Source organism: Zalophus californianus, chromosome 2 (assembly GCF_009762305.2).
Source record: "Zalophus californianus isolate mZalCal1 chromosome 2, mZalCal1.pri.v2, whole genome shotgun sequence".
Lineage (NCBI taxonomy): Eukaryota > Metazoa > Chordata > Mammalia > Carnivora > Otariidae > Zalophus > Zalophus californianus.
Genome location: NC_045596.1, coordinates 139,719,692 through 139,746,688, shown reverse-complemented (window position 1 = coordinate 139,746,688; position 26,997 = coordinate 139,719,692). Strand labels below are relative to the sequence as shown.

General features: G+C 38.4%; 1 protein-coding gene across 1 annotated transcript in view; it reads right to left on the bottom strand.

Annotated features, from left to right (window-relative positions):
- Window positions 1–26,997, bottom strand: part of CPE (carboxypeptidase E) — a 121,406-nt gene that overhangs the window by 6,778 nt on the left and 87,631 nt on the right. The window contains exons 4-6 of the mRNA XM_027600004.2: window positions 21,581–21,698; window positions 19,757–19,939; window positions 3,922–4,061 (exon numbers count right to left, since the gene is read on the bottom strand). Of these exons, the coding sequence (XP_027455805.1) occupies window positions 3,922–4,061; window positions 19,757–19,939; window positions 21,581–21,698 (441 nt within the window). The remainder of the gene's footprint in view (window positions 1–3,921; window positions 4,062–19,756; window positions 19,940–21,580; window positions 21,699–26,997) is intronic.

The following is a 26,997-nucleotide window of genomic DNA, read 5'->3' as shown; positions in this document are numbered from 1 at the left end:
GTGCTGCTTCTGGAAATACCAAATGGTGATTCATTAAGCTTAATTACTTAACAGAAGATGCCTAAACTTCCCAGAGGCTCAGCTTGCTCCTCACTCCATCTAGCCCTAGAAAGCGAATTTTCTTTTGCTCCTGAGGATACTGAAATATTTCCTACAGAAGGTATAATAAGTTTCAGGTCTGCCTTTGTCATCAGAGAATAAATCTGGCAGTAGTATAATGTTTTATCAAAGAGATGCCCTGGGTTATCAATCAACAAATCTTTTGGCATTTGCTATTTTTTTAAAAAAAGTACAGAATCTCTAAAACCCTACAAAAATTACATGTAATTCATGGAACACTACAACCAAAACTAATGATGTAATGCATGGTGATTAACATAACAATTAAAAAATTAAAAAATTACATGTATTTCCTTCCTCTAAAGGTAATTTGGAGATCCGAAAAAATTTAGAGAAAAGGAAGAGAGATACACAGCAGAAAATCAGAGGAAAAATACAAACTTTAAATTTCTTAATATGAGGGTTCTTCAAGGAAATTTAGAAGGCTTGTAAACAAGCCATTATTTACCCACATGTACTTTATGCTCACTGAGGCACTATAATCCTGGTATTATCAATATTATAAACCTTAGAGAAATGAAAGTTTTAAATTTCCTTGCCATTTGAAAATAAGTCAATCACTTCAAAAACACATAGTTCGCCTGCATTAGGCACAAATATACCCAGTTAATATTCATGACTACTTTTTTTCTGCCTCTGCAACCCAAGACTTATAGTATTCCATTTAAGAAATAGTGAAATAAGTAGATATCTGTCTCTGATATGGCAATTTTGGAGCAAACCTCTCTGAAAAATTCCACTGTAGTAATAAATCTCAATGGAAGTGTTATGGGCTCTCACAACTCCACGTGAATGCAGATCAGAAAATGCTGTCATTTTATGGCTTTTGCAAAGGAAATCATAGAAGTTCAAATTTCACTCATGCCTGAAGAAGCTATTTACTACACTTGTCCCTCCTATAATGCTCTCTCCTCAGATTCCAGGACATCAATCAACCAACGCTGGAAAAAAAAAAAAAAAAACAGAGCTTCCATTGTTACTAGAACTGTTCATATCACTGACCCTTAAGCCCTCCTGTACGTTAGGTATCAGCCAGAGTTTGTTGAAATGGAGACTCTGGGATCCTACCATGCAGGAAGTGGGATTCAGTGGTGGGCCAGGAAAGTCATTTTTAACAAGAACCTAGGTGATTCTGATGCCGGTGCCCACAAACCATTCTTTGGGAATTTCTTTGGAAATTTTAAGAACTAGACTGTTCCAAAGCTATTGAGAGGCTCTCCACCATAGCAAACTATTTATCTTAATTAACTTTACAATTCCAGTTCCTGCAAACATCCCTTTAAAGCCCTGCAAGGGATTTCCTTTCAACCAATTACAGAATTAGACCTCCTAATCACCTGTTTTCCATGAGTTGTAAACTAGTCCACACTTAGACTTTAGGTCCAGGTGTTCAATTACTAAGCCCCACCGTACTCTGTCCCATTGTCAATAAAATAATTTCAACACAGAACTTCTGGCAGTCTTCACTGACCTGTCATCAGCCTTTGATTCCCTAAACTAAGTGTTCTATGAAGCAAGCTGGATGAGCCCATTGTAAATATCACTCTCACTGCTTCTACACAGCTGGTACCATAACACTGAGGTCCTATCAGGGTGGATCCTATGGGTCTGTGGACAGATCAAATTCTGATTCCAAGTGGCATAAAACAGGACTGTAAGACCTATTCCCTCTTCTTTCCAGCTTATTTCTATATAAATTGATGAGTTGATACATGCCTACTTGCCACCATAAATATAACACATATTCTCCTCTTTCCTAATGGTACACATTTGTGGGTTTTGTATTGTCTTGAGTTTTTTCTTAATAACTAAGACCTAAGCAGCAGCTGAACCTCTTTTTTTAATTAATGAGCAGGACTGGTTTAGGGACCCAGTGTGCTGCCATGGCTTTTTGTAACTAACCTTTATTTTAGCATTTATCATCCTCTTGTGTGATTCGGTACTGACATTTCTGAACTCACTAATATAAAGACTTCTATCCCCAGTGCTTCACAGTGTGCCTAAGACACTAGAGTAGCTGAATAAATTTTTGTTGAAAGAACTATATAAATAGAATGAAAAGCACTGTTATAAAGGAGGCATTATTTGACATCTAAGTGGAGGACTTTTCAAATAGCCCCATCTTACTTCCTCTACCCAAAAAATATATTTATAGCTCTCCTCGAAGGAGATACTATTCGGGGGTTCTTATCAGGGTCGCTCTAGGGTCAGCATGGCTAATTATCGTTAGCTTTTGTTGTAAAAAATACCTTTTTATATTAACATGCAGCAGGATTCCACTGATTGAAAAAATCCTGTGTAATGTAATTTTTAATCTTTGTAATTGGTGGTTCCATTCCATGAGAATCACTTTTAGTAAGGTATTTTTTTTAATTTTTTTTTATTTATTTATTTGAGAGAGAGAGAGAGAGCACATGAGAGGGGGGAGGGTCAGAGGGAAAGCAGACTCCCCACTGAGCAGGGAGCCCGATGCGGGACTCGATCCCAGAACTCCAGGATCATGACCTGAGCCGAAGGCAGTCGCTTAACCAACTGAGCCACCCAGGTGCCCTTAGTAAGGTATTATGTGGATACCTGACACGTGTAAAAGAATACTTAAGCTGATTTTACATTTTTTTAAATGCACTGGTTTCCTATGTATATGTTGTCCACATATATGCAAATAGCTTCATGTTTATTTAACATCATTTGTTCATATCGAATTAGTTTTTAAATTAGTCTCGACTGTCTGCTGGCGTGTGAAACTGACATCACTCTACCTGGCTTTGGGTGTAAATAGCCACATACAGAATGGAATTTGAAGACCATCAAGGCACCGCAGGCAAGGATCAGAGTTTAGGTCTGTTTCACCAGCGTGGCCCCTGGTGCCAATGTCAACATAGTATAGAGATGTGGGGTGGGCAGGGGACTGGCCTGAGTTCAATCTCAGTAGGTAAGTTATCTTATTCTTGCAGATAGTGAGATTCCCCCCAAATTCTGTAGAGACCCCACTGGAATGGCTACATAAGTGCCTCTCTAGCACAGATCTAGGCTTGTGTGTCATCAGAGGCAATGTGGCATGGTGATTCTGGAAGGACACAGCCTGGATTCAAATTCTGCCCGAGTGATTTCAGGCAAGCTGTTTGACTTATCTGTGTCTCTGATCCCTCATTTTTAATTCAGGGATGATGATGATGATGACAACGATGATACAACTTCCATCATAGGGTTGTCGTGAGGATTAAATGCATTAATGATTACATGTAAGGCATTCAGAAGAATGCCTGGGAAACAGTAAACACCCAATAAAGGAAAGCTATAGGTATTGTGATTAACTCAGATCCCGCTCATTGGAGGGTGAAACAAGTGGGGCACATGGGGCACAGAATTTAAGAAGGCACTCACACTCAGGTGCTGATCCTATACCTACATGCCCCGGAGAATAAGTGCCTCCTTAGGTTTTAGACCCTAGGCGCCTCACTTACCTCACCCTTGTCATGGTCCTGCCTGGGATGCCCGAAAGGCCCAAGACAATCAGGGAGGAGGGTCCTAGGACTGCCTGGCTTAGAGCAACATGAATGAACACAGGATGTCACCTCACTTTACCACAAATCTCAGTTTAGTTCTCAGTGAATATTCATGAGCCACAAAACCTATGACAAATGAAAGCCTGTATGGACTACTACCGACATGTTTTCCAAATGCAGCGTCCTCATTCTGAGTCAGATGGACTCCCCTGGACTGGACTCCTCGTAGGAAATGATTGTATGCCAGGTTTAAATGCTCTGAGATCTCCCATTTTATGCTGGAGGTGGTGTTTACCTGCTCGAGGTAGCTAATAAGGGAGTTTTTGTTATCCTCCCAGTAGCTCTTCAGAGTCTCTTCAGGTGGAAACTTTTCACAGCTAAGCTCCACGGTGATCTCGAAACAGTTGCTGCTGAGATAATTGAAGTCTTGCATTCCTGCCAAGGCACCAAATGGAAAGTCAAAATATACATGTGGAGATGAAAACTCCACACAAGCCGTTCTGCTGAATTGGGAGCCAAGCAAAAGATACACCAACTGGTGCATTTTGAGTAGCCTGTGGGAAACCACAAGGAAAATCATCTACCATAAGGGACAGAACAACATAATTGGGAGGCTGTTACTGCCTTAGAGCAGAAACTCTCTTGGATTCTTAAGCAATCACTTAGCTTAATGCATTGCTGTTGTTGGGTGCTAAAGCAGGTATTGACCATGTTCCACATTGCTGGAATTGGCTTTAAAGAAGATAACAGGGAACAATGACATCAAAATGACAGAAAAGGCGTTTTCTACCATCTTCCTAGAAAAAGAACGCTGATCTTGACAATCACCCATGGAACAGAGTGCCTTTGTGGAAGGCCATGAGTCCAGGGCAGAAGTTCCAGCACACCATTGGAGGGAAAAATCAGAGACTGGATGCACTGAAGAAAGTAAGAGTAATGGTTTGCTTTACTTGCATCACCCCTTCCCTGATGTGACACAGCTCAGTGCCAAGAGAGAACTTTTTGGTCCATGATTTCTCTCATGAGGGAAAGTGAGAACGTGAGTGAGTTGTGCTGGACACAGCTTCTTTCTCATCCCATCCAGAAAACTTAAGTATACTACATGACTGGGGCAGGGAATGGCTGGGAGAACAGTAGCCAAGACTTCCAGAGTGTATCAAAGGGACGTGGATCTTACTAACCATGTCACAGACTCCATCAGGAAGCCTACCCACTAGTCACTGGGGACACCTTACCTGCAGATCCTTTCAACTGGCCCACAGGCACCCCTAACATTCTGCACACCCCATCCACACACCTCACCCTGTGGCCAGCTCCCTCTGCATGCCACTGACAGTAGCAACAGCAAGCCTTTGCAGATGCCTAATGAGCATACACAGAAAGCTGGCCCAACTCTACAGGGCTGAGAGAAATTTGAGCATTTAGCACTGCCCTAGAGAAAGCACACAGGAGGCTATCAGCAATTGGCCTGACCTTGCAGGATCAAAAGAAGGCACACAATTTTAAGAATTCTCCCCCTAAGAAGTAAGGAGGAGGTATTCCATAGAAAAGGTCTGGAAAGCCTCAGAATTCCTAACAGGACTAAGAGAAGTTATTACTCTACCAAAGCCAGTTGGTAAAGACAGAAGAGGTGACCTTCTTCTTCAAATGGGAAGTCAATAACACAAGACTTCAACGAACATGAAAAATCAAGGAAACATGACACCACCAAAGGAACACAATAATTTTCTAGTAACCAACCCCAAAGAAATGGAGATCTGTGATTTTCCCAATAAAAAGTTCAAAATAGTTGTTTTAAGGAAGCTCAGTGACCTACAAGAAAAAACAGAAACACAATTCATGAAATCAGAAAAATTATATATGAGCAAAATGAGTTTAAGAGAAAGACAACATAACAAGAACCAAACAGAAGTTCAAGAACTAAACAACAACAACAACAAAAATACAAAGAATTAAAAGGAGGAAAATGCAATAGGGAGCATTAACATCAGACTGGATCAAGCAGAAGAAAGAATCAGGAGGCAGATACAGGTCATTTAAAATTATCAAGCCATAGGAAAACCAAGAAAAAAGAATGAAAAAGAGTGAAGAAAGCTTACATGACTACAGGATACCATTAAGAAAACAATCTACAAGGGAGGGGGAATAGATGGCAGAGGAGTAGGGGACCCTAATGCAACTGGTCCCCGGAATTGAGCTGGATATCTACCAGACCACTCTGAACACCCACAAAATCAGCCTGCGATGTAAGAAGATAGATCTGGATATCTACAAACAGAATATCGCAGGCGGTTGGTTTCGAGGTACGAAGCAGGGAGCCATGATTCCACAGGCACATATCAGAGGATAAACGGCAGCGGAAAGGAGCCTAGCTGCCGGGATCCTATACTGCCGGTGAGTGATAGCCTCCAGTGCCAGGGACCGGGCACACACTCGAAGACTGGTAGCGGCGGGGAAAGGACTTTAAGGTAGCCCCTGCATGGAAACCCAGAGCTGCAGGGCCACATGCGCGAACTGGAGGTGGCTGGCGGTTTTAGCAGCCCAAAGAGCAGAGACGTGCCCCGACCTGGAGGCGAGGACTGGGAGCACTGCTGAGGGGTGCACAACCCAGGACCGCTGCAGTTTTAAGCAGTACAGATGGAAACGGAGATAGTGTGGCCTGGAGAGCTCATTGAAGAACAGACTGTGATCTCTCTGCTCTGAGGCAGAGGACTGGAAAGGGTCTTTTCTGCTCTGACTCTTGGAAGAGACATGGAAAGCCACCAGGGAAAGCCACCAGAGAAAAAAAGCCCCCCAAAAACGGTTTTCACTGAGCCCATCCCCCACCACAGGGGGCAGGGCAAATCTGCCCAAACAGGGTTCCCTGAGTAACAGCACTGTAGGCCCCTCCCCCATGAGACAGGCTGGGAAAACAAGAGGCCAGCAACCCTAAGGTCCCTAGAAAATAGGTGCATCTTGCTTGGGTTGTGGTCAATAATTTGGACTCTGTACTTTCCCTCAACCACCCCTCAACAGAATGACTAGGAGGAGGAACCCACAAAATAGGAAAGACTCAGAGACTCTGGCTTATGCCACAGATTTACAAATGGTTGCAGATATAACCAAGATGTCGGAGATTGAATTCAGGCTAGCAATTGTGAAGACAATAGCTAGAATGGAGAAATCAATTAATGGCAACATAGAGTCTCTAAGGGCAGAAATGAAAGCTGAATTGGCAGAACTTAAAAATGCTATCAATGAGATCCAATCTAATCTAGATAATCTAACAGCTAGGGTAAGTGAGGCAGAAGAATGAATTAGTGACCTAGAAGACCAATTAATAGACAAAAAGGGAAATGAGGAGGCCAGGGAAAAACAACTCAGAATCCATGAAAATAGAATCAGAGAAATAAGTGACACCATGAAATGTTCCAATGTCAGAATTATTGGAATCCCTGAGGGGGTGGAGAGAGAGAAAGGACTAGAAGATATATTTGAGAAAATTGTAGCTGAGAACTTCCCTAATCAGGGGAATGAAACAAACATTCGTGTCCTAGAGGCAGAGAGAACCCCCTCCCAAGATCAAGGAAAACAGGCCAACACCCCCGCATGTAATAGTAAAACTCGCAAACCTTAGAACCAAGGAAACCATCTTAAGGGCAATTAGGGGGAAGAGATTCCTTATGTACAGAGGGAGGAACATCAGAATGATGTCAGACCTATCCACAGAGACCTGGCAAACCAGAAAGGCCTGGCAAGACATATTCAGGGTACTGAATGAGAAGAACATGCGGCCAAGAATACTTTATCCAGCAAGGCTGTCATTTAGAATAGATGGAGAGATGCAGAGCTTCCAAGACCAGAAGAAACTGAAAGAATATGTGACCACTAAGCCGGTCCTGCAAGAACTATTAAGGGAGGTTCTATAAAAAGAGAAAGACCCCAAGATTGATACAGAAAAAAAATTTACAGGGACAATCTATAAAAACAAGGTCTTCACAGGCAACATGATGACCATTAATTCATATCTTTCAGTAATCACTCTCAATGTGAAAGGCCTAAATGCTCCCATAAAACAACACAGGGTTGCAGATTGGATAAAAAGACAGGAACCATCTATATGCTGTCTATAAGAGACTCATTTTGAACCTAAAGATACATCCAGACTGAAAGTGAAGGGATGGAGATCCATCTTACATGCCAACAGACCTCAAAAGAAATCTGGGGTAGCAATTCTTATATCAGACAAATTAGATTTTAAACTAAAGACTGTAGTTAGAGACACAGAAGGACACTATATCATTCTTAAAGGGTCTACCCAACAAGAAGATCTAACAATTGTAAATACCTACGCCCCCAATATGGGAGCACCCATCTACATAAGCCAACTGTTAACTAAAATAAAGAGTCATATTGATAACAATATGTTAATTGTAGGAGACCGCAATACTCCACTCTCAGCAATAGACAGATCATCTAAGCAGAAAATCAACAAAGAAACAAGAGCTTTGGGCGCCTGGGTGGCTCAGTTGGTTAAGCGGCTGCCTTCAGCTCAGGTCATGATCCCAGGGTCCTGGGATCAAGTCCCTCATTGGGCTCCCTGCTCGGCAGAGAACCTGCTTCTCCCTCTCTCTCTGCCTGCCTCTCTGCCTACTTGTGCGCTATCTCTGTCAAATAAATAAATAAAATCTTTTAAAAAAAACAAAGAAGAAAGAAACAAGAACTTTGAATGACACACTGGACCAGATGGACCTCATAAATATATACAGAACTTTCCACCCTAAAACAAAAGAATACTCATTCTTCTCGAGCGCACATGGAACTTTCTCCAGAATAGACCACATACTGGGTCACAAATCAGGTCTCAACTGATAACCAAAAGACTGAGATTATTCCCCGCATATTCTCAGACCATAATGCTTTAAAACTGGAACTCAATCACAAGAAAAAATTTGGCAGAAATTTAAACACTTGGAAGCTAAAGACCACTCTGCTCAAAAATGTTTGGGTCAACCAGGAAATCAAAGAAGAACTTAAACAATTCATGGAAACCAATGAGAACAAAAACACACCAGTTCAAAACCTATGGGATACTGAAAGGCGGTCCTAAGGGGGAAATACATAGCCATCCAAGCCTCACTCAAAAAAAATAGAAAAATCCCGAATTCACCAACTAACTCTACACCTTAAAGAACCAGAGAAAAAGCAACAAATGATACCTAAGCCACACATTAGAAGAGAAATAATTAAGATTAGAGCAGAGATCAATGAATTAGAAACCAGAAACACAGTAGATCAGATCAACGAAACTAGAAGATTGTTCTTTGGAAGAATTAATAACATCGATAAACCACTGGCCAGACTTATCCAAAAGAAAAGAGAAGGGACCCAAATTAATAAATTTACGAATGAAAGGAGAGAGATCATGACTAACACCTAGGAAATAGAAACAATTATTAGAAATTATTATCAACAACTATATACCAATAAACTGAGCAATCTGGATGAAATGGATGCCTTCCTGGAAACCTATAAACTCCCAAGACCAAAAGAGGAAGAAATTGACAACCTGAATAGGCCAATAAGCAGTAACAACATTGAAGCAGTAATCAAAAACCTTCCCAAAAAAACAAGAGTCCAGGCCTGATGGATTCCCCGGGGAATTCTACCAAACATTCAAAGAAGAAATAATACCTATTCTCCTGAAGCTGTTTCAAAAAATAGAAACAGAAGGAAAGCTTCCAGATTCATTCTATGAGGCCAGCATTACCTTAATCCCCAAACCAGGCAAAGACCTCATCAAAAAGGAGAATTTCAGACCAATATCCCTGATGAATATGGATTCCAAAATCCTCAACAAAATTCTAGCCAATAGGATCCAACAATACATTAAAAGTATCATCCACCACGACCAAGTGGGATTTATCCCCGGGACGCAAGGGTGGTTCAACATTCACAAATCAGTCAGTGTGATAGAATACATTAATAAGAGGAGAGAGAAGAACGATATGGTCCTCCCAATTGATGCAGAAAAAGCATTTGACAAAATACAGCATCCTTTCCTGATTAAAACTCTTCAGAGTATGGGGATAGAGGGAACATTCCTCAAATTCATAAAATCATCTATGAAAAACCCACAGCAAATACCATCCTCAATGGGGAAAAGCTGAGAGCCTGTCTCCTAAGATCAGGAACTTGCCAAAGATGCCCACTCTTGCCACTGTTGTTCAACATAGTACTAGAAGTCCTAGCAGCAGCAATCAGACAACAAAAAGAAATAAAATATTCGGATTGGCAAAGAAGTCAAACTCTCTCTTTTTGCAGATGACATAATACTTTATGTGGAAAACCCAAAAGACTCCACCCCCAAATTATTAGAACTCATATAGTCATTCAGTAATGTGGCAGGATACAAAATCAATGCACAGAAATCAGATGCTTTCTTTTTTTTTTAAGACTTTATTTATTTAATTGACAGAGAGAGAGAGAGAGACAGCATGAGAGGGAACACAAGCAGGGAGAGTGGGAGAGGGAGAAGCCGGCCTCCAGCCAAGCAGGGAGCCCGATGTGGGGCTCAATCCCAGGACCCCGGGATCATGACCTGAGCCGAAGGCAGTCGCTCAACCAACTGAGCCACCCAGGCGCCCCCCAGTTGCTTTCTTATACACTAAAAATGCAACTGTAGAAAGAGAAATTAGAGAAATGATTCCATTTACAGTAGCACCAAAAACCATAAGATACCTCAGAATAAACCTAACCAAAGAGGTAAAGGATCTATACTCTAGGAACTACAGAACACTCATGAAAGAAATTGAAGAAGACACAAAAAGATGGAAAAACTTTCCATGTTCATGGATTGGAAGAAAAAACATTGTTAAAATGTCGATGCTACCCAGAGCAATCTATACCTTCAATGCCATCCCAATCAAAATTCCAATGACATTTTTCAAAGTGCTGGAACAAACAAGTCTAAAATTTGTATGGAATCAGAAAAGACCCTGGATTGCCAAGGAAATGTTGAAAAAGACAAACAAAGCTGGGGGCATCACATTGCCTGATTTCAAGCTATATTACAAAGCAGTGATCACCAAGACAGCATGGTACTGGCACAAAAACAGACATATAGATCAATGGAACAGAATAGAGAGCCCAGATATGGACCCTCAACTCTATGGACAAATAATCTTCGACAAGGCAGGAAAAAATATGCAATGGAAAAAAGACAGTCTCTTCAATAAATGGTGCTGGGATAATTAGATAGCCACATGTAGAAGAATGAAACTCAACCATTCTCAAACACCCTACACAAAGATAAACTCAAAGTGGATGAAAGACCTCAATGTGAGACAGGAATCCATCAAAATCCTAGAAGAGAACATAGGCAGTAACCTCTTTGACATTGGCCACAGCAACTTCTTTCAAGATACATCTCCAAAGGCTAGTGAAACAAAAGCAAAAATGAACTTTTGGGACTTCATCAAGATAAAAAGCTTCTGCACAGCAAAGGAAACAGTCGACAAAACAAAGAGGCAACCCACAGAATAGAAGAAGATATTTGCAAATGACACTACAGATAAAGGGCTGGTATCCAAGCTCTATAAAGAACTTCTCAAACTCAACACCCAAAAAACAAATAATCAAGTCAAAAAAATGGGCAGAAGACATGAACAGACACTTCTCAAAAGAAGACACACAAATAGCTAATAGACACATGAAAAGATGTTCATCATTAGCCATCAGGGAAATTCAAATCAAAACCACATTGAGATACCACCTTACACCAGTTAGAATGGCAAAAATTGACAAGGCAAGAAACAACAAATGTTGGAGAGGTTGTCGAGAAAGGGGAACCCTCTTACACTGTTGGTGGGAATGCAAGTTGGTATAGTCACTTTGGAAAACAGTGTGGAGATTCCTCAAAAAATTAAAAACAGAGCTACCCTATGACCCAGCAATTGCACTCCTGGGTATTTACCCCAAAGACACAGATGTAGTGAAAAGAAGGGCCATATGCACCCCAATGTTCATAGCAGTAATGTCTGCAATAGCCAAACTGTGGAAAGAGCCGAGATGCCCTTCAACAGACGAATGGATAAAGAAGATGTGGTCCATTTATACAATGGAATATTAGCCATCAGAAAGGTAAACACTCAACTTTTACATCAACATGGATGGGACTGGAGGAGATTATGCTAAGTGAAATAAGTCAAGCAGAGAAAATCCATTACCATATGGTTTCATTTATTTGTGGAACATAAGGAATAGCATGGAGGACATTAGGAGAAGGAAGGGAAAAATGAAGGGGGGAAATCAGAGGGGGAGATGAACCATGACAGACTATGGACTCTGAGAAACAAACGGAGGGCTTTAGGGGTGGGGTGGGGGGGGTTAGCCCGGTGATGGGTATTAAGGAGGGCACGTATTGCATGGAGCACTGGGTGTTGTACAAAAACAATGAATCGTGGATCATTGCATCGGAAACTGGTGATGTATTGTATGGCGACTAACATAACATAATAAAATAAAATTAAAAGAAAAGAAAACAATCTACACATCACTAGAGTCCCAGAAGGAGAAGAGAAAGAGAAGAGGCAGAAAGCTAATATCAGGAAATAATGGCTGAGAGTGTCCTAAATCCAGGAAGAAACTTGGACATCCAAGTTCATAGGTCCCCAAAAATTTCAATTCAAAGAGATCTCCAGGACATATTAGAATAAAGCAGTCAAAAAAATCAAAGACAAAGAGATAATCTTAAAAGGAGCTAAAAGGGGGGGGAAAAAAAGCTTTTAACTTACAAAAGAACAGCTCCCACCCCCGCCCATAAGGCTATCAGCAGATTTCTCAGCAGAAACCTTATAGGCCAGGAGACAGTGGGATGATATATTCAAAGTGAAAGAAAAAAACTGCCAACCAAGAAAACTTTACTCAGCAAAGTTGTCCTTCAGAAATGAAGGAGATAAAGATTTTCCCAAACAAACAAAAGCTGAAGGAGTTCATCACCATTAGAACTGTCTTACAAGAAATGCTGCAAGGCATTCTTTTTTTTTTAATTTTTTATTGTTATGTTAATCACCATACATTACATCATTAGTTTTTGATGTAGTGTTCCATGATTCATTGTTTGTGCATAACACCCAGTGCTCCATGCAGAACATTCCCTCTTTAATACCCATCACCAGGCTAACCCATCCTCCCACCCCCCTCCCTTCTAGAACCTTCAGTTTGTTTTTCAGAGTCCATCATCTCTCATGGTTCGTCTCCCCCTCCAATTTCCCCCCATTCATTCTTCCCCTCCTGCTATCTTTTTCTTCTTTTTTTTTTCTGATATGAAAGGATACTAATTTGTAACATGGAAACATACAAAAAGATGCAGCAGCATACTGGTAAAGGTAGGTATAGAGTCAAATCCAAAAGACTCTAATACTGTATTATGGTAGTGTGTTAATCACTTAACTCTAGTATAAAAATTAGAGGACAAAAGTATTAAAAATAACTGTAGCCACAATAATTTATTAATGAATACATAACATGAAAAATGTAAACTGCTCTCATGCTAACCACAAAGCAAAAACTTATAATAGATTCACAAAAGATAAAGGTATAAGAACCAAAGCAGGGGTGCCTGGGTGGCTCAGTCGTTAAGCATCTGCCTTTGGCTCAGGTCATGATCCCAGGGTCCTGGGATCAAGCCCCGCATCGGGTTCCCTGCTCAGCGGAGGCCTGCTTCTCCCTCTCCCACTCCCCCTGCTTGTGTTCCCTCTCTCACTGTGTCTTTCTCTGTCAACTAAATAAAAACTTAAAAAAAAAAAAGAACCAAAGCATATCACTAAGGAAAATCATCAATTCACAAAGGAGGTCAGAAAGAGAATAGAAAGGAATAAGAGAACTACAAAACAGCCAGAAAACAATAAGATGGTATTAACATATCTTTTAAATGTTAATGGTTTAAATCCTCCATAAAGACATAGAATATCTGAACAGATTTTAAAACAAGACAAACAAACAAACAAAAAACCAGGATCCAACTCTATGGTGCCTACTAGAGCCTCAGAGCCTCACATCGTCTTTATGGACAATGAAAGCTTGGAGTGAAGGAAAGAAAAAAGATATTCCATGCAATTGGAAACCTAAAAAGAGTAGGGGTAGCTATACTTTTATCAGACAAAATACACTTTAAGCCAAAAAGCTTTAACAAGAGACAAAAACAGTCATTACAAAATGATAGAAGGGTAAATTTCTCAAAGGAACTAACTCTTGAAAATTATATATGCACTCAACACTGGAGCATCTAAATATATTAAGCCAATACTAATAGACCTGAAGGGAAAAACAGACAACAATTCAATAATAATAGGAGATTTCAATATCCCAGTTTCAACAATGGCTAGATTATCCAGTCAGAAATCTATAAGTAAAAACTGTCCTTGAACTATATGTTAGACCAAATGTACCTAACAGACATAAATGGAACATTCCATCCAACAGCAGAATTACACATTCTTCTCAGGCCCACATGGAATATTATGCAGGATAGATTCACAATTATGTAGAAAATTAAACCAACACACTTTTGAACAACCAATGGGTCAAAAAGGAAATCAAAAGGGAAACCAAAATATTATGAAACAAACAAAAATAGAAACACAGCACACCAAAACTTATGGGATGCAGTAAAAGCAGTTCTAAGAGGAAAGTTTATTACAATAAATGCCTGCATTAAGAAAAAAGAAAGATCTTGAATAAACAATTGAACTTGATACATCAAAGAACTAGAAAAAGAAGAACCACCTAAGTCCAAAGTTAGCAGAAAGAAGGAAATAAGAAAAATCAGAGCAGATACAAATGAAATACAGACAAGAAAAACAAAAGGAAAGATCAACAAATCTAACAGCTGGATTTTTTTTTAAAGATAAACAAAACTGACAAACATTTAACTAGACTAAGAATTAAGAGAGAGAAAACTCAACAATCAGAAATGGAAGAGGAGACATTACAACTGATATGACAGAAATGCAAAGGATCTTAAGAGACTATGAATGATTATAGACCAACAATTGGATAAGCTAGATGAAATGGGTTAATTTCTAGAGACATACAGCCCACCAAGCCTGAATTATGAAGAAACAGAAAATCTGAAACAGACCAATTACTAGTAAGAAGATTGAACCAGCAATCAAAAATTTTCCAACAAGGAAAGGCCCAAGATGGTTTCACTGGTGAATTCTACCAAACATTCAAAGAAGAATTAACACCAATCCTTCCTAAACTCTTCCCAAAAACTGACGAGGAGGATATACTCCCAAACTCATTTTACAGGCCAGCATTACCCTGATACCAAAGCCAGAAAAGGACATTACAAGAAAAGAAAACTACACGCCAATATCCCTGATGAATACAGTTGCAAAAATTCTCAACAAAATACTAGCAAACTGAATTCAACAGCACATTGAAAGGATCATACAAAATGATCAAGTAGACTGCATATTTGGGATATAAAGATGATTCCACATATGCAAATCGACAAATGTGATACACCACATTGATAGAATGAAAGATAAAAATCACAATCATCTCAAAAATTGCATAAAAAGATTTTGACAAAATTCAACATCTTTTCATGATAAAAACTCAACAAATTGGATGTAAAAGGAATGTACCACAACATAATAAAGGCTATATATGGCAAGCCCACAGCTAACGTCATTAATGGTGAAAGGCTGAAAGCTTTTTCTCTAAGATCAGCAAAAAGAAAGGGGTGCCCACTCGCACCACTCTTATTCAACATAGTATTAGAAGTCTTAGTCAAAGCAATCAGGCAAGAAAAAGAAATAAGACATCCAAATTGGAGAAAATGAAGTAAAACTGTCTTTGTTTGCAGATGATATGATCTTATACATAGGAAGTTCTAAAGATTGCACCGAAAAACTCTTGGAACCAATAAATAAATTCATTAAAGTTGCAGGCTGCAAAAACAACATACAAAAATCAGTTGCATTTCTATAAGTAACAATGAGCTATCCAAAAAACAAAGAAAACAATCCCATTTACAACAGTATCAAAAGCAATAAAATACTCAGGAATAAATTTAACTGAGGAGGTGAAAGATCTATAAACTGAACACTATAAGACATTGATGAAAGAAACTGAAGAAGACACAAACAAATGGAAAGATATCCTATGTTCATAGATCAGAATTAATATTATTAAAATGTCCGTACTACTCAAAATGATCTACAGATTCAATGCAATCCCTATCAAAATTCCAATGGCATTCTTTACAGACAGAAAAAAATCCTAGAATTAAATGGAACCACAAAAGACACCAAACAGCCAAAGCAATCGAGAAATAAGAATATAGCTGGAGACATTACACTTTCTGACTTCGGTCTATACTATAAAGCTATAGTAATCAAAATGGTATGATACTGGCATAAAAACAGACACACAGATCAAAAGTCCAGGATTAAGAGCCCAAATATAAATCCTGGCACATACAGTTAACTAATATTTGACAAGGGAACTGAGAATATTCAATGGGGAAAGGCTAATCTCTTTAGTGAAAGGTACTAGGAAAACTGGATGTCCACACACAAATGAAAGACACTGGAATGTTATTTTATACCATACACAAAAATTAACTCAAAATGGATTGAAAAAGTAAATGTAAGACCTGAAATCATAAAGCCCCTAGAAGAAAACATAGGGCAGGGATGCCTGGGTGGCTCAGCCATTAAGCGTCTGCCTTCAGCTCAAGTCATGATCCCAGGGTCCTGGGATCGAGCCCCGCATCAGGCTCCCTGCTCGGCAGGAAGCCTGATTCTCCCTCTCCCACTCCCCCTGCTTGTGTTCCCTCTCTCACTGTGCCTCTCTGTCAAATAAATAAAATCTTTAAAAAAAGAAAAAAGAAAGAAAGAAAACATAGGGGAAAAACCTTCCTGTCATTGGTCTTGGCAACAGCTTTTGGATATGGCAACAAAACACAAGCAAAAAAAGCAAAAATAAACAAGCAGGACTACATCAAACTAAAAACTTCAGTACAGAAAAAGAAACAGTCAAAAAAAATGAAACGACAATCAATCTATAGAATGGGAGAAAATATTTGCAAACTATCCAATGAGGGGTTAATATAAAAAATATACAAGGAACTCATACAACTCAATAGCAAAAAAAACAAATAATCCAATTAAAAATGGACTAAGAACCTGACTAGACATTTTTCCAAAGAAGACACAGAGATGACCAACTGACATATAAGAAGATGCTCAACATCACTAATCATCTGGGAAATGCAAATCAAAGCCACAATGAGACATCACCTCATACCTGTTAGATTGGCTATTATCAAAAAGATGAGACAATAAGTGCTGGCAAAAATGCAAAGAGAAGAGAACTTTTGTGCACTGTTGGTGAGTATGTAAATTGGTATATTCACTATGGAAAATGGTAGGTTCAGAGGTTCCCAAAAGAATTAAAAATAGAACTACCATATGATCTAGCAATCCTAATTCTGGGTATATATCCAAAGAAAATGAAATCATTATCTAGAAGAGATAGTTATCTGCACTCCCATGTTCACTGCAGCATTATTCACAGTAGCCAAGACATGGAAACAACCTAAGTGCCCATGGACAGATGAATGGATAAAGAAAATGTGGTATATATAAACAATGGAATATCATTGAGCCATAAAAATTAAGGAAATCCTGCCATTTGCAATACCATGGATGGACCCTGAAGGCATTGTGCTAAGTGAAATAATTCAGACAGAGAAAGACAAATACTGAATGATCTCACTTATGTATGAAATTTTAAAAAGCTAACATAACTGCTTATTACAAGATGAGTAAGTTCTGGGGAGCTAATGTACAGCATGGTGACTATTAGTTAACAATACTGTATAATATACTTGAAAGCTGCTGAGAGAGTAAATATTAAATGTCCTCACCACAAAAAAAAAAGAAAAATGGTAATTATGTCGTGATGGATGTCTTAGCTAACCTTATTAGGTAATCATTTATGCAATACATACAAGAAATAAATCACATCATACACCTTAGACTTATACGATGTTATATGCAATTATATGTCCATAAAGCTGGGGAAAATAAAATTTTTAAATAATAATAATTTTTTTAAAAAAGACAATAAGGTCAAACCCTCAACCCTTACTGGGCTACTAAAGAAATGTGCATCCCTCTAAACCTACCTCTCTATCAGGGAAGAGCTTGGATGGTCATTTAAGATGGTCTGACATACTATTTTGTTCTTTAAGTCGAACCAATAGCACAGTAGATTCCTAAGGGCTTGGGAGTCTTAATAATATACTACATACTAATTTAACAGTCACTGAGGATCTACTACATACGAGGCATAATAAGAACACTGCAAACTGCACCAAGAGAGAAGATTCTGCATCCAGAACAATTTTACTTTGAACCTGATTCAAGCTAGTAGTGAATGCTGTTGGTACCCACAGGATTGCTTTTACTGAGCCGGGGAATCCATCCCCAAATTGCTGTTTGAGTGTTGACTGTTAAGAGCTCAGAGCTGACCGGTGTTTTCTAGAAGAGCAGCTGATAGAAACCACCTGGCTTGGGAGGTTACTCCCTCCTATCTCTCACTCCAAAACGCTCCTGGCAATCCCCAACCAAAGACTGACTTATATGAAGCCACCAAAGGTTGGTCCCCTTCCCCTAGCCTCAGGGCAGGATAACCCTGCCTGTGATTTACACTTGAGGCCTTCCTCCCAATGGCTCAGGCTGAGGTTATGGCTGTCCCTGTGACCACATCCTTGCTCACCTCGACCCCCCTCCCTACCCTGCTTCCCTCACTTCCATACAGGGTTTTTCCTCTAAAGAGCACTTCCTCAATAAATTACAAGCAACCAAATCCCTATCTCAGGCTCTGCTTCTAGAAAACATGGACCTAGGACACTGATTTCATTCACTATCTAGAGAGCTAAAGAAAGTCAAAGCTTTCTTTGATTATTGTGGTTCATAATCACTAAGATTAATATTATTATTATTATTATTGTCATTATTTTACAGATATACATCTCTTGGTATTCTGTAGACAATACACTGTTTGTCTATAAACGTAATTCCAAAGGAATCCTTAAAGTTTTTATAAAAATTGAATTATGAAATTACTTCCCATCTGACATATTCGACATAGTCTAAATCCTAAATCTGTCTTTATTTCTCAGGCTATAGGGGGACAAAAGTGCTAAATCTGATCTGGTCTGATGCAAAATATAAGTTAAAACAAAACAAACATATATCAGAAAGAAAAATATCAGGAAGAATATTTTTCTCAGGGCATAATTCAATAAAAGAAGCATATTAAACAAACCCAAATCCTATAACTCACTAGTGCTGCTACTGCCATAATTCTCTTGCATTCCCAGGTGGGTCATAGAAAATCGTTCTTGGGCAAAAAGGGGGAAAAAAAAACATATCACTATCTTTACATTTCATTCTTTATCCTGGATAGAGTGAGTGTTACACAACTGTTGATGGTCTGGCTAACCATGAAAATAAGAGTTCTATAAAGACTACGTGGTCTATAAAGTCTACGTGGGGCAAAGGGAGCCAGGATTGCTGCCCTGGTCACCTAGAAGATGCTTCCTCCAGCGAACGTGCTGCCTGTGGGCTTTTCCCTTTTCTGACCCCATAAAAGTTGAAGAGCTTCATGATCTAACATTGCTTATTACAGTAGTGAATATAAACTAATAGTACACATCAAATAGTCCCCATTATCCCATCATTTAAAAGAAAAATAAAAGGTATATGGACCAAGATACACTGCCCTCTAATATATACATTTGACTATAGTAAAAGCTTAACTAATATAATATATAATAAGGACACTATCTTAAGTAGGATATTTCACAATATCCAATTTATATTTTCCCCATGGACGTCTTTAGTTCATTTCTCATATGTCTTCAATTAGCATCTTGATTTTTTAAGAATCAACAAAAACAAAACTATACATAGCAACCATTCATGCAGAAAACTAATTTTAATGGATGAGCCATAGGTTCCGTCTATTTCTTAATGTTTGAGGAGGACTGAAAGCTCTCTACATCTAAATGGTAACTATAAATAATTCACCGAGGCTCCGAAGCACAAAGCGAAATGGAAACTCACCGCCAGGTACACTGTACCAAGCAGCACCATTGGTTGTTCCATCTACAAAGCTGCTGTCGTCATCATTCTTGCGACAGGGTGGTCGATTGGGGTCAGACATGGGTGGGTTAAAAGAGGAGTACGCCCGAGCCAAGCTTTGGAAAATGGTATCATCTGGGCAGGAGCTATATTCATGAGCACTACCTAGAAAATAAACCCACAAGGTTAAAGAAATTAATATAGACCAAAGAGCATTGCGTGTTTTCGAAAGAGTGGTTCAGTGTTGTCTCTTGCAGACCTATTTTTTTTTTTTAAGATTTTATTTATTTGACAGAGCGAGAGAGAACAGCTGAGGGAGAGGCAGAAGCGGACTTCCCGTTGAGCAGGGAGCCCCATGCGGGACTCCATCTCAGGACTCCAGGATCATGACCTCAGCTGAAAGCTGAGGCTTAACCGACTGAGATACCCAGGTGCCCTCTTGCTGATTTTTTTTTTTTTTTTTTTTAGCAACATCACAATGAGAAAGGAGTGATGGTCTAAGTGCTCAACAATTACACTTAGTGTTTAAGTTATATACCATTCTGTTCCACACCACAATGTAGAAATTGGGTAGAAAGGACATTCTACTTATGCACTGAAAGCTTCATGAGAAAAGGTGATAAAGTCGTGCTAAACTTGACCTGAGAAAACAGAAAGGAGATTTCCATTGTTAAAATTTTTAATTTAAAAAATGTAACCTCTGGGTGCCTGGGTGGCTCAGGCGGTTAAGCAGCTGCCTTCCACTCAGGTCATGATCACCGGGTCCTGGAATCTAGCCGAGTGTGGGGCTTCCCTGCACAGCTGGGAGTCTGCTTCTCCCTCTGCCCCTCCCCACCCCGCTCGTGTGCATACTCTCTCTCTCTCTATCTCTCTATCTCTCTCTCTCACTCTCTCTCTCAAATAAATAAAATCTTTAAAATAATAATAATAAAATAAAAAATGTAACCTCATAGCCACCATGAATCATTCTCACACATACTTTTCAGTATTTGAGTTTTAAAGTTTAAAAAAATCTCCCATGTGTAATATAAAAAGAAATAATATATATTTTGATACACTGTGTCTTCATATATGATAAAATATGCCAGGCTTTTAAATTTCCCAGCTATTGACAAACTACAAAATCTCTAAATTTTAATGTTTCACCAAAGACTCTCTTCAAGGCTCAAAGTTTCCCATATCTAAAATTATCATCGCATGCTTGCAAAGAATGAATTCTTCAAAGACCCCTGAGAATCCATCCAAAGCAGGAAATTTCTTGGAGCAACAAAAAGTTAAGTTGAAAATAACTATCTAACTAAAGCTTGCTGTGCCTGAAATTTAACTAAAACTAATCTGAGAAAGTCAAAGCACCATTTTCCCTCCCTGACACCACTAGAAACAGTTCCAGATGCAAAAGCATGAGTGTATGGTAAGACGCAGAGAGATCCACATGGGCCCTGATCAAGCTGCAAAAAGACGGCTTTCATTTTTAAGCCATCTTGTACAAAACCTGTATCATTTCCATTATCTCTCAGTTCTACCAGGGTTCAAGAGTGACCCAAGTTCATGACCTCTGTTTTTTCCCTTTCTCTTGCATTCTGTCAAGATCACGGTCCTCTTCAACTAAACTTACTAAAAAGTTACAGTCCTTTTCTGCCAAATATTTATACGAATGCCACATGAAATAAACGTATGTCCTTCTACAAGCAAAAATCACTTAATGGCCAGTTTCTTAAAAGAATGGTCCACATAGAAATCATCCTATAAACCCTCATAAAACGATTGTAAACCTTGAACCATTAGAGAAGCAGAAAGAACACCTACCACTCCGCGTCTCATCATAGGGGTAATTGGCCACAAGGTCTCCTCCATGGAGATTGGCAGAGAGCACGAAAGGAATATCCATAATCCAATGAATGACTGCCTTAGTCTCAGGAGCAAGCTGTATTAAAGATTAGAGGGTAGAAGGATTATACATTTGGTTATCATTGGTGGGATCACTCGATAGGAAAGACATAAAAAAGGAAAAACAACAACAGTAATCGAAAGCTGGTCATAGGTCATCTTTCAAGTGCTTCGTGGTGGTTGTCATAAAAATAAAAAAGCTTCCAGTAAGAGCAGCATTTCCATCTCTACCTTTCCCACTTATAATAAAACATATTTCAGTAGTGTTAGAATTTCCTTAAAAGTTTTACTTTTGTTAGCTGCCAGCTTTTTTCTCTTTTTTGTTTTTGTTTTTAGCTTTTTTCTCTTTGAAACTTGAAAACCATCATGCAAATCACTGACAAATTCTAGGACACTTCCATCTGATCTTTGTTAATAATAGCTAAGAGTAAGACAAAGAGAAAACAAAATAGTTGGACTGAAGAACAAGATTCTTTCTCTACGGTGGTTAAACTCTAGAAATGTATGATAGGTTTTATTTCTTTTATTACTAATTATTATTATTTATTATTTTCTTTTATTGCTTACTATTTTTCCAATTCCCTCCAACTACCTCTGACGCTGTCCCTATAAAAAATATATTAAATTGGGTCTCTTTCAAAACTCACTGTAAAATATCAGCTTACTTTGGGAAAACCATCTTAAACAAAAGCAGAAGTTTCAGAAATTCATGTTGCCTTAATTTAATGACTCACAGCCCCTCTTATCCTGGTAGCAAAACAAAAGAGGAAAGAAATTTATACAAAAGAATTAATCTGGAGCCAGACACGTTTTTCATATGATGAGTTTTTAATAGTAACTAGGAAGACTCTCAAACTCCCAAGTACCTCATTGATTTAAAAAAAAAAAAAAATTCCTGGAGATGTGATCCATACTTTCTTTGGGACAGAAAATCTAACAGCATCAGTAGGGTTTGATGGCTGCAAGACCTTGTATTTCTGTATCTCTGTTCAGTTTATGAATGAGCTTCACAACATCCCCATTGGATAGGCAAAGATATTCATCCCCCTTTCACTGGGAAGAATCTAGGGATTAGGTGTGTTTATAACATGTCCAAGTTCACACAGCTAAGAATTCAAATCCAGTCTATAAAACTATAAACCCACGTTTTTGTCAGTATTGATATACAGTTTGATACTTTAACATATCAAAATTATCCTATTTTTCACGTAGGCAACTTATAATCATGAAAAAGTGTGATTTAGAACAGGGTGTTGTTTTTATTATTTATTTGATTGGTTTATCTCATTCTCCTTATAAAAATGTTTATTGTAGAAAATGTAAAGGAGACAAACAAAAAGAAAGAAGATTAAAATGACCCATAATTTTACCATCTAAAGATACAAACTGCTAACATTTAGAGGTATCTTTCTCAGTCTTTACCAATGCACTTATGTAATTTTTTAAATGTGATAATCTATTAAACACTTTCTGTGTGACACATTGAAGTCTCACATCCACCCTATGAGATAGGGACTACACATACTCCCCGTTTTACAGATGAGTAAACTGAGACACAGAGGAGTTAGGCAATAGCATGATTCCAATCAGTTGTAGTGGCAGAGCCTGGACTCAAGCTCCAGAGCACGAACACCAGCACTAACAATCTCCAACTGATGGGAGGGGTTGGGTAGAAGGGGGACATGTTGGTCTGAGGGTACAAACTTACAGTCATAAGATGAATAAGCTCTGGGGATCTAATGCACAGCATGTTGACTTAATAATACTGTATTGTCTTTGCTAAGATAGATGATAAGCATTCTCATCACGAAAGAAAACTAAGGTAACTATGTGAGATGATGGATATGTTAATTTGCTTGATTGTGATAATCATTTCATGATGTATATGTATATCAAATCATCATGTCATATACCCAATTTTTATTTGTCAATTATACTTCAAAAGAGCTGGGGGATAGGATCTCCAATTGTTGGGTGTTGAGTTGTTCACTACAGAAAAAAATTCTATAAACACCCTTGTAACTACTCTTTTTTCAGATCTATACTTTCCTTAGGGAAATTTTCCTAGAAATGGAATGACTTAACCAAAAGCTAAGCACGGTTTTTAATTTTATAAAATGTATTACAAATTGCCTTCTATAAAATACAGCAATAGTATGTTAAGCCTGCCATTTCTCATCACTCTTACCAACATGTGATATGTGGTGTTTTTTAAATCTGTCACTTTGATACATGACAAATTAGATTTTTTGTAAATGTGCATTCTTTGATACACTAATAAAACTGGAACCATTTCTATATGTTTAGTAACAATTTATGTTTTATTCTTTGGTGACATACATGGTTTAGCTGATTTTTCTATTGAAATGTTGATCTCTTACTAATTTGCAAGAGTTGTTTATTTAGTAAAAACACTAACCCTCTATATTACAGATATTTTCTGAGTTTGTCATTTGTCTCTCAAATTCAGTTTTTTTCAAATTTAATAATAGTAATACTTAAAATACAAAATATTAAAATATTTATGTTTTCAAATTTACTGATCTGATCTTTTTTTTAATGGTCTCTTCCTTTGCTTTTGCATTTTATTCGTTCATTCAATAACTAGTAAGTGGCCACCATGTGCCAATTTTTCTATATGAGGGATTTAGAAATACAGAACATCTAATCAAAAACAATCTTTAGGGGCGCCTGGGTGGCTCAGTGATTAAGTGTCTGCCTTCGGCTCAGGTCATGATCCCAGGGTCCTGGGATCGAGCCCCACGTCGGGCTCCCTGCTCAGCAGAAAGCCCGCTTCTCCCTCTCCCACTCCCCCTGCTTCTGTTCCTGCTCTTGCTATCTCTCTCTGTGAAATAAATAAATAAAATCTTCAAAAAAAATCTTTAATCCAAAAACTGCGTATGCTCTTGTTTGCAATGAATTTATGGTTTATTAGCCTCAACTACTCAAAAAATGGCAATAATATTATGTGATATGAGTTTAACACATTCTTTTATATTCTGTTCCAAGTTTTCCTCGTAGTACTGGCTTTCTTTCCAATCTTCTTCCTTGTACATCCCCTTCATTTCTCCTATTTGCTCAAACCCAGTGATTGGTACTGACAAATATTTCGATGAGTTCAGAAGAGACAGAAATCCCTGTGGTTTGGAGAATCATGGAAGACTTTAGGAAGGAGGTGGAACTCCACTATGCCTTGGGGGAAAAAGGCGGGTAGGCTTTGGATAGGAGGAAAAGAGTAGTAAAAAAAAAAAAAAAAAGAAAGAAAGGAGGAGAGTATGTAAGGGGGAAAGGCAAGCAAGGACTGCCTGGGGTGAAGGACTGGTTTGAGTGAGAGCTCAGGAGGCAAAGCCCTACAGTGGCAGACTGTACTTTTGGATTTTTTGTTCACCTGAAAGGGTTCAAAACAGTGTGCATGGTATGCTTCCATATATTTATAGATTGATACTTGCATAAAAAATAAATCTAAGGATACATACCAAGATGTGAATGGTGGTCATTTAAGACTATAGGGTAATGGGTTCTTTTTCTCTTCATTTATATTTACTTTATCTTTTTGTTCATAATAACATACTAATTTTTAACATTTTTTTAAGAAACTCTTTTGGAACAAATATAACATACAGTCCTGAATACACAAAGTCATATTCGGCTATTAGGTTTAGCCTATTGCTAATTCCGATACATACACTATTGCTAATGTTACCAATATGTTCAAAAGCAAGCAAGTAAATTCCACAATTTGACAAATTAAACTCAGTTTGTCTCTGTCTACTAATAGAATTTTTTAGGCTGACAAAATGCTGAAATCCCCTGGGTACTATAATTATATATTTAAGTAATCCATAGAGAAGCCTCTGGAACATCTCTAAGATTGAGCCCCAAGAGAATCTAGAACCAATTATGACCTATCTTTAAAATTTCCATTTAAAGACTAAGTATAGCTTAAATGTTATGCTCTATAATTAGATGGCTTTGGCTCTTAAAATACACTAAAGCTATATTTATTTCCCTTTCTTCATGACTCTAGCCATTAGAGATAAGTATACAATTACTAAAATTGTTTGATTTATTTTAACTCACTCCATTTTCAAGCAATCCAGGTCCAGGCTCATGTACTGAGCTCAGATAACAGTGGAGGTGACCAGGCCAAATTGCTCAAGAACAAATGAGAAAAAACAGCAGGAAGAACTCCAGAGGTTCAAAAGAACAAGAAAAGCATCTGGAACATGCGGTAAAAATGCGGATGCCTTTTCATCACCCATTCCCACAGCGTACACACCCCAGACTTCCTGAATCAGCATTCATAAAAGTCTGCCTTTTTCACCCCAAATTCCTACAAAGCTTGAAATTTAAAAACCACTATAAGGACAGATTGGAGGTGGCCAGAGGCAGTGTTGGGGGGGGGGGGGGGAGATGGGGAGGAAAATGGGTAAACGTGGTCAAAAGGTATGCACTTCCAGTTATAAAAAGAAGTCATAGGGATGTGATGTACAAAATGGTGACTATAGTTCATAATACTGTATTCTATATTTGAAGTTACTAAGAGAGTAGACCTTAAATGTTCTATTACAAGAAAAAAATTACAACAACGTATGGTGACTGATGGTAACTAGACTTATGGTGGTGATCATTTCACAATATATACACATACCAAATCATTATGCTGTATACCTGAAACTAATAGTATGTTATATGTCAATTATATCTCAATAAAAATAAAACAAACATAGAAGCTACAATAAGGAATATAGCTACTGAGAAGGGGGACTAAGAAAAGGCGAGATGTGTGAAAACATTCACAAAATGCCTACTACACGTCTCCTACCCAGCAATGTCTAAACATGGTCTCAGGCTTTTTTTTTTTTTTTAAGATTTTATTTATTTATTTGAGAGAATGAGAATGAGAGAGAAAGAGCATAAGAGGGGGGAGGGTCAGAGGGAGAAGCAGACTCCCCGCTGAGCAGGGGGCCGATGCAGGACTCGATCCCGGGACTCCAGGATCATGACCTGAGCTGAAGGCAGTCGCTTAACCAACTGGGCCACCCAGGCGCCCACGGTCTCAGTCTTAATGACAAAGATGGAAAAAAAGAGAAGATGAACCAGTTATGAATAATACCATCCCCGAATTATTAGGCAGGTTTACTGAAGATTTATTCTAATGTAAGCAAACTTTGCTTCTGTTCCAGAAAAGAGACTAAATTTTAATTTTTATGTATTTCTCTTTAATTTACCTTTACCCAGAAAAAGTATTGGCATTGAGATATTTTTAATAAAAGCTCTAATTTTGAGGGGCACCTGGGTGGCTCAGTCGGTTAAGCAGCGGAATCTTGATTTTG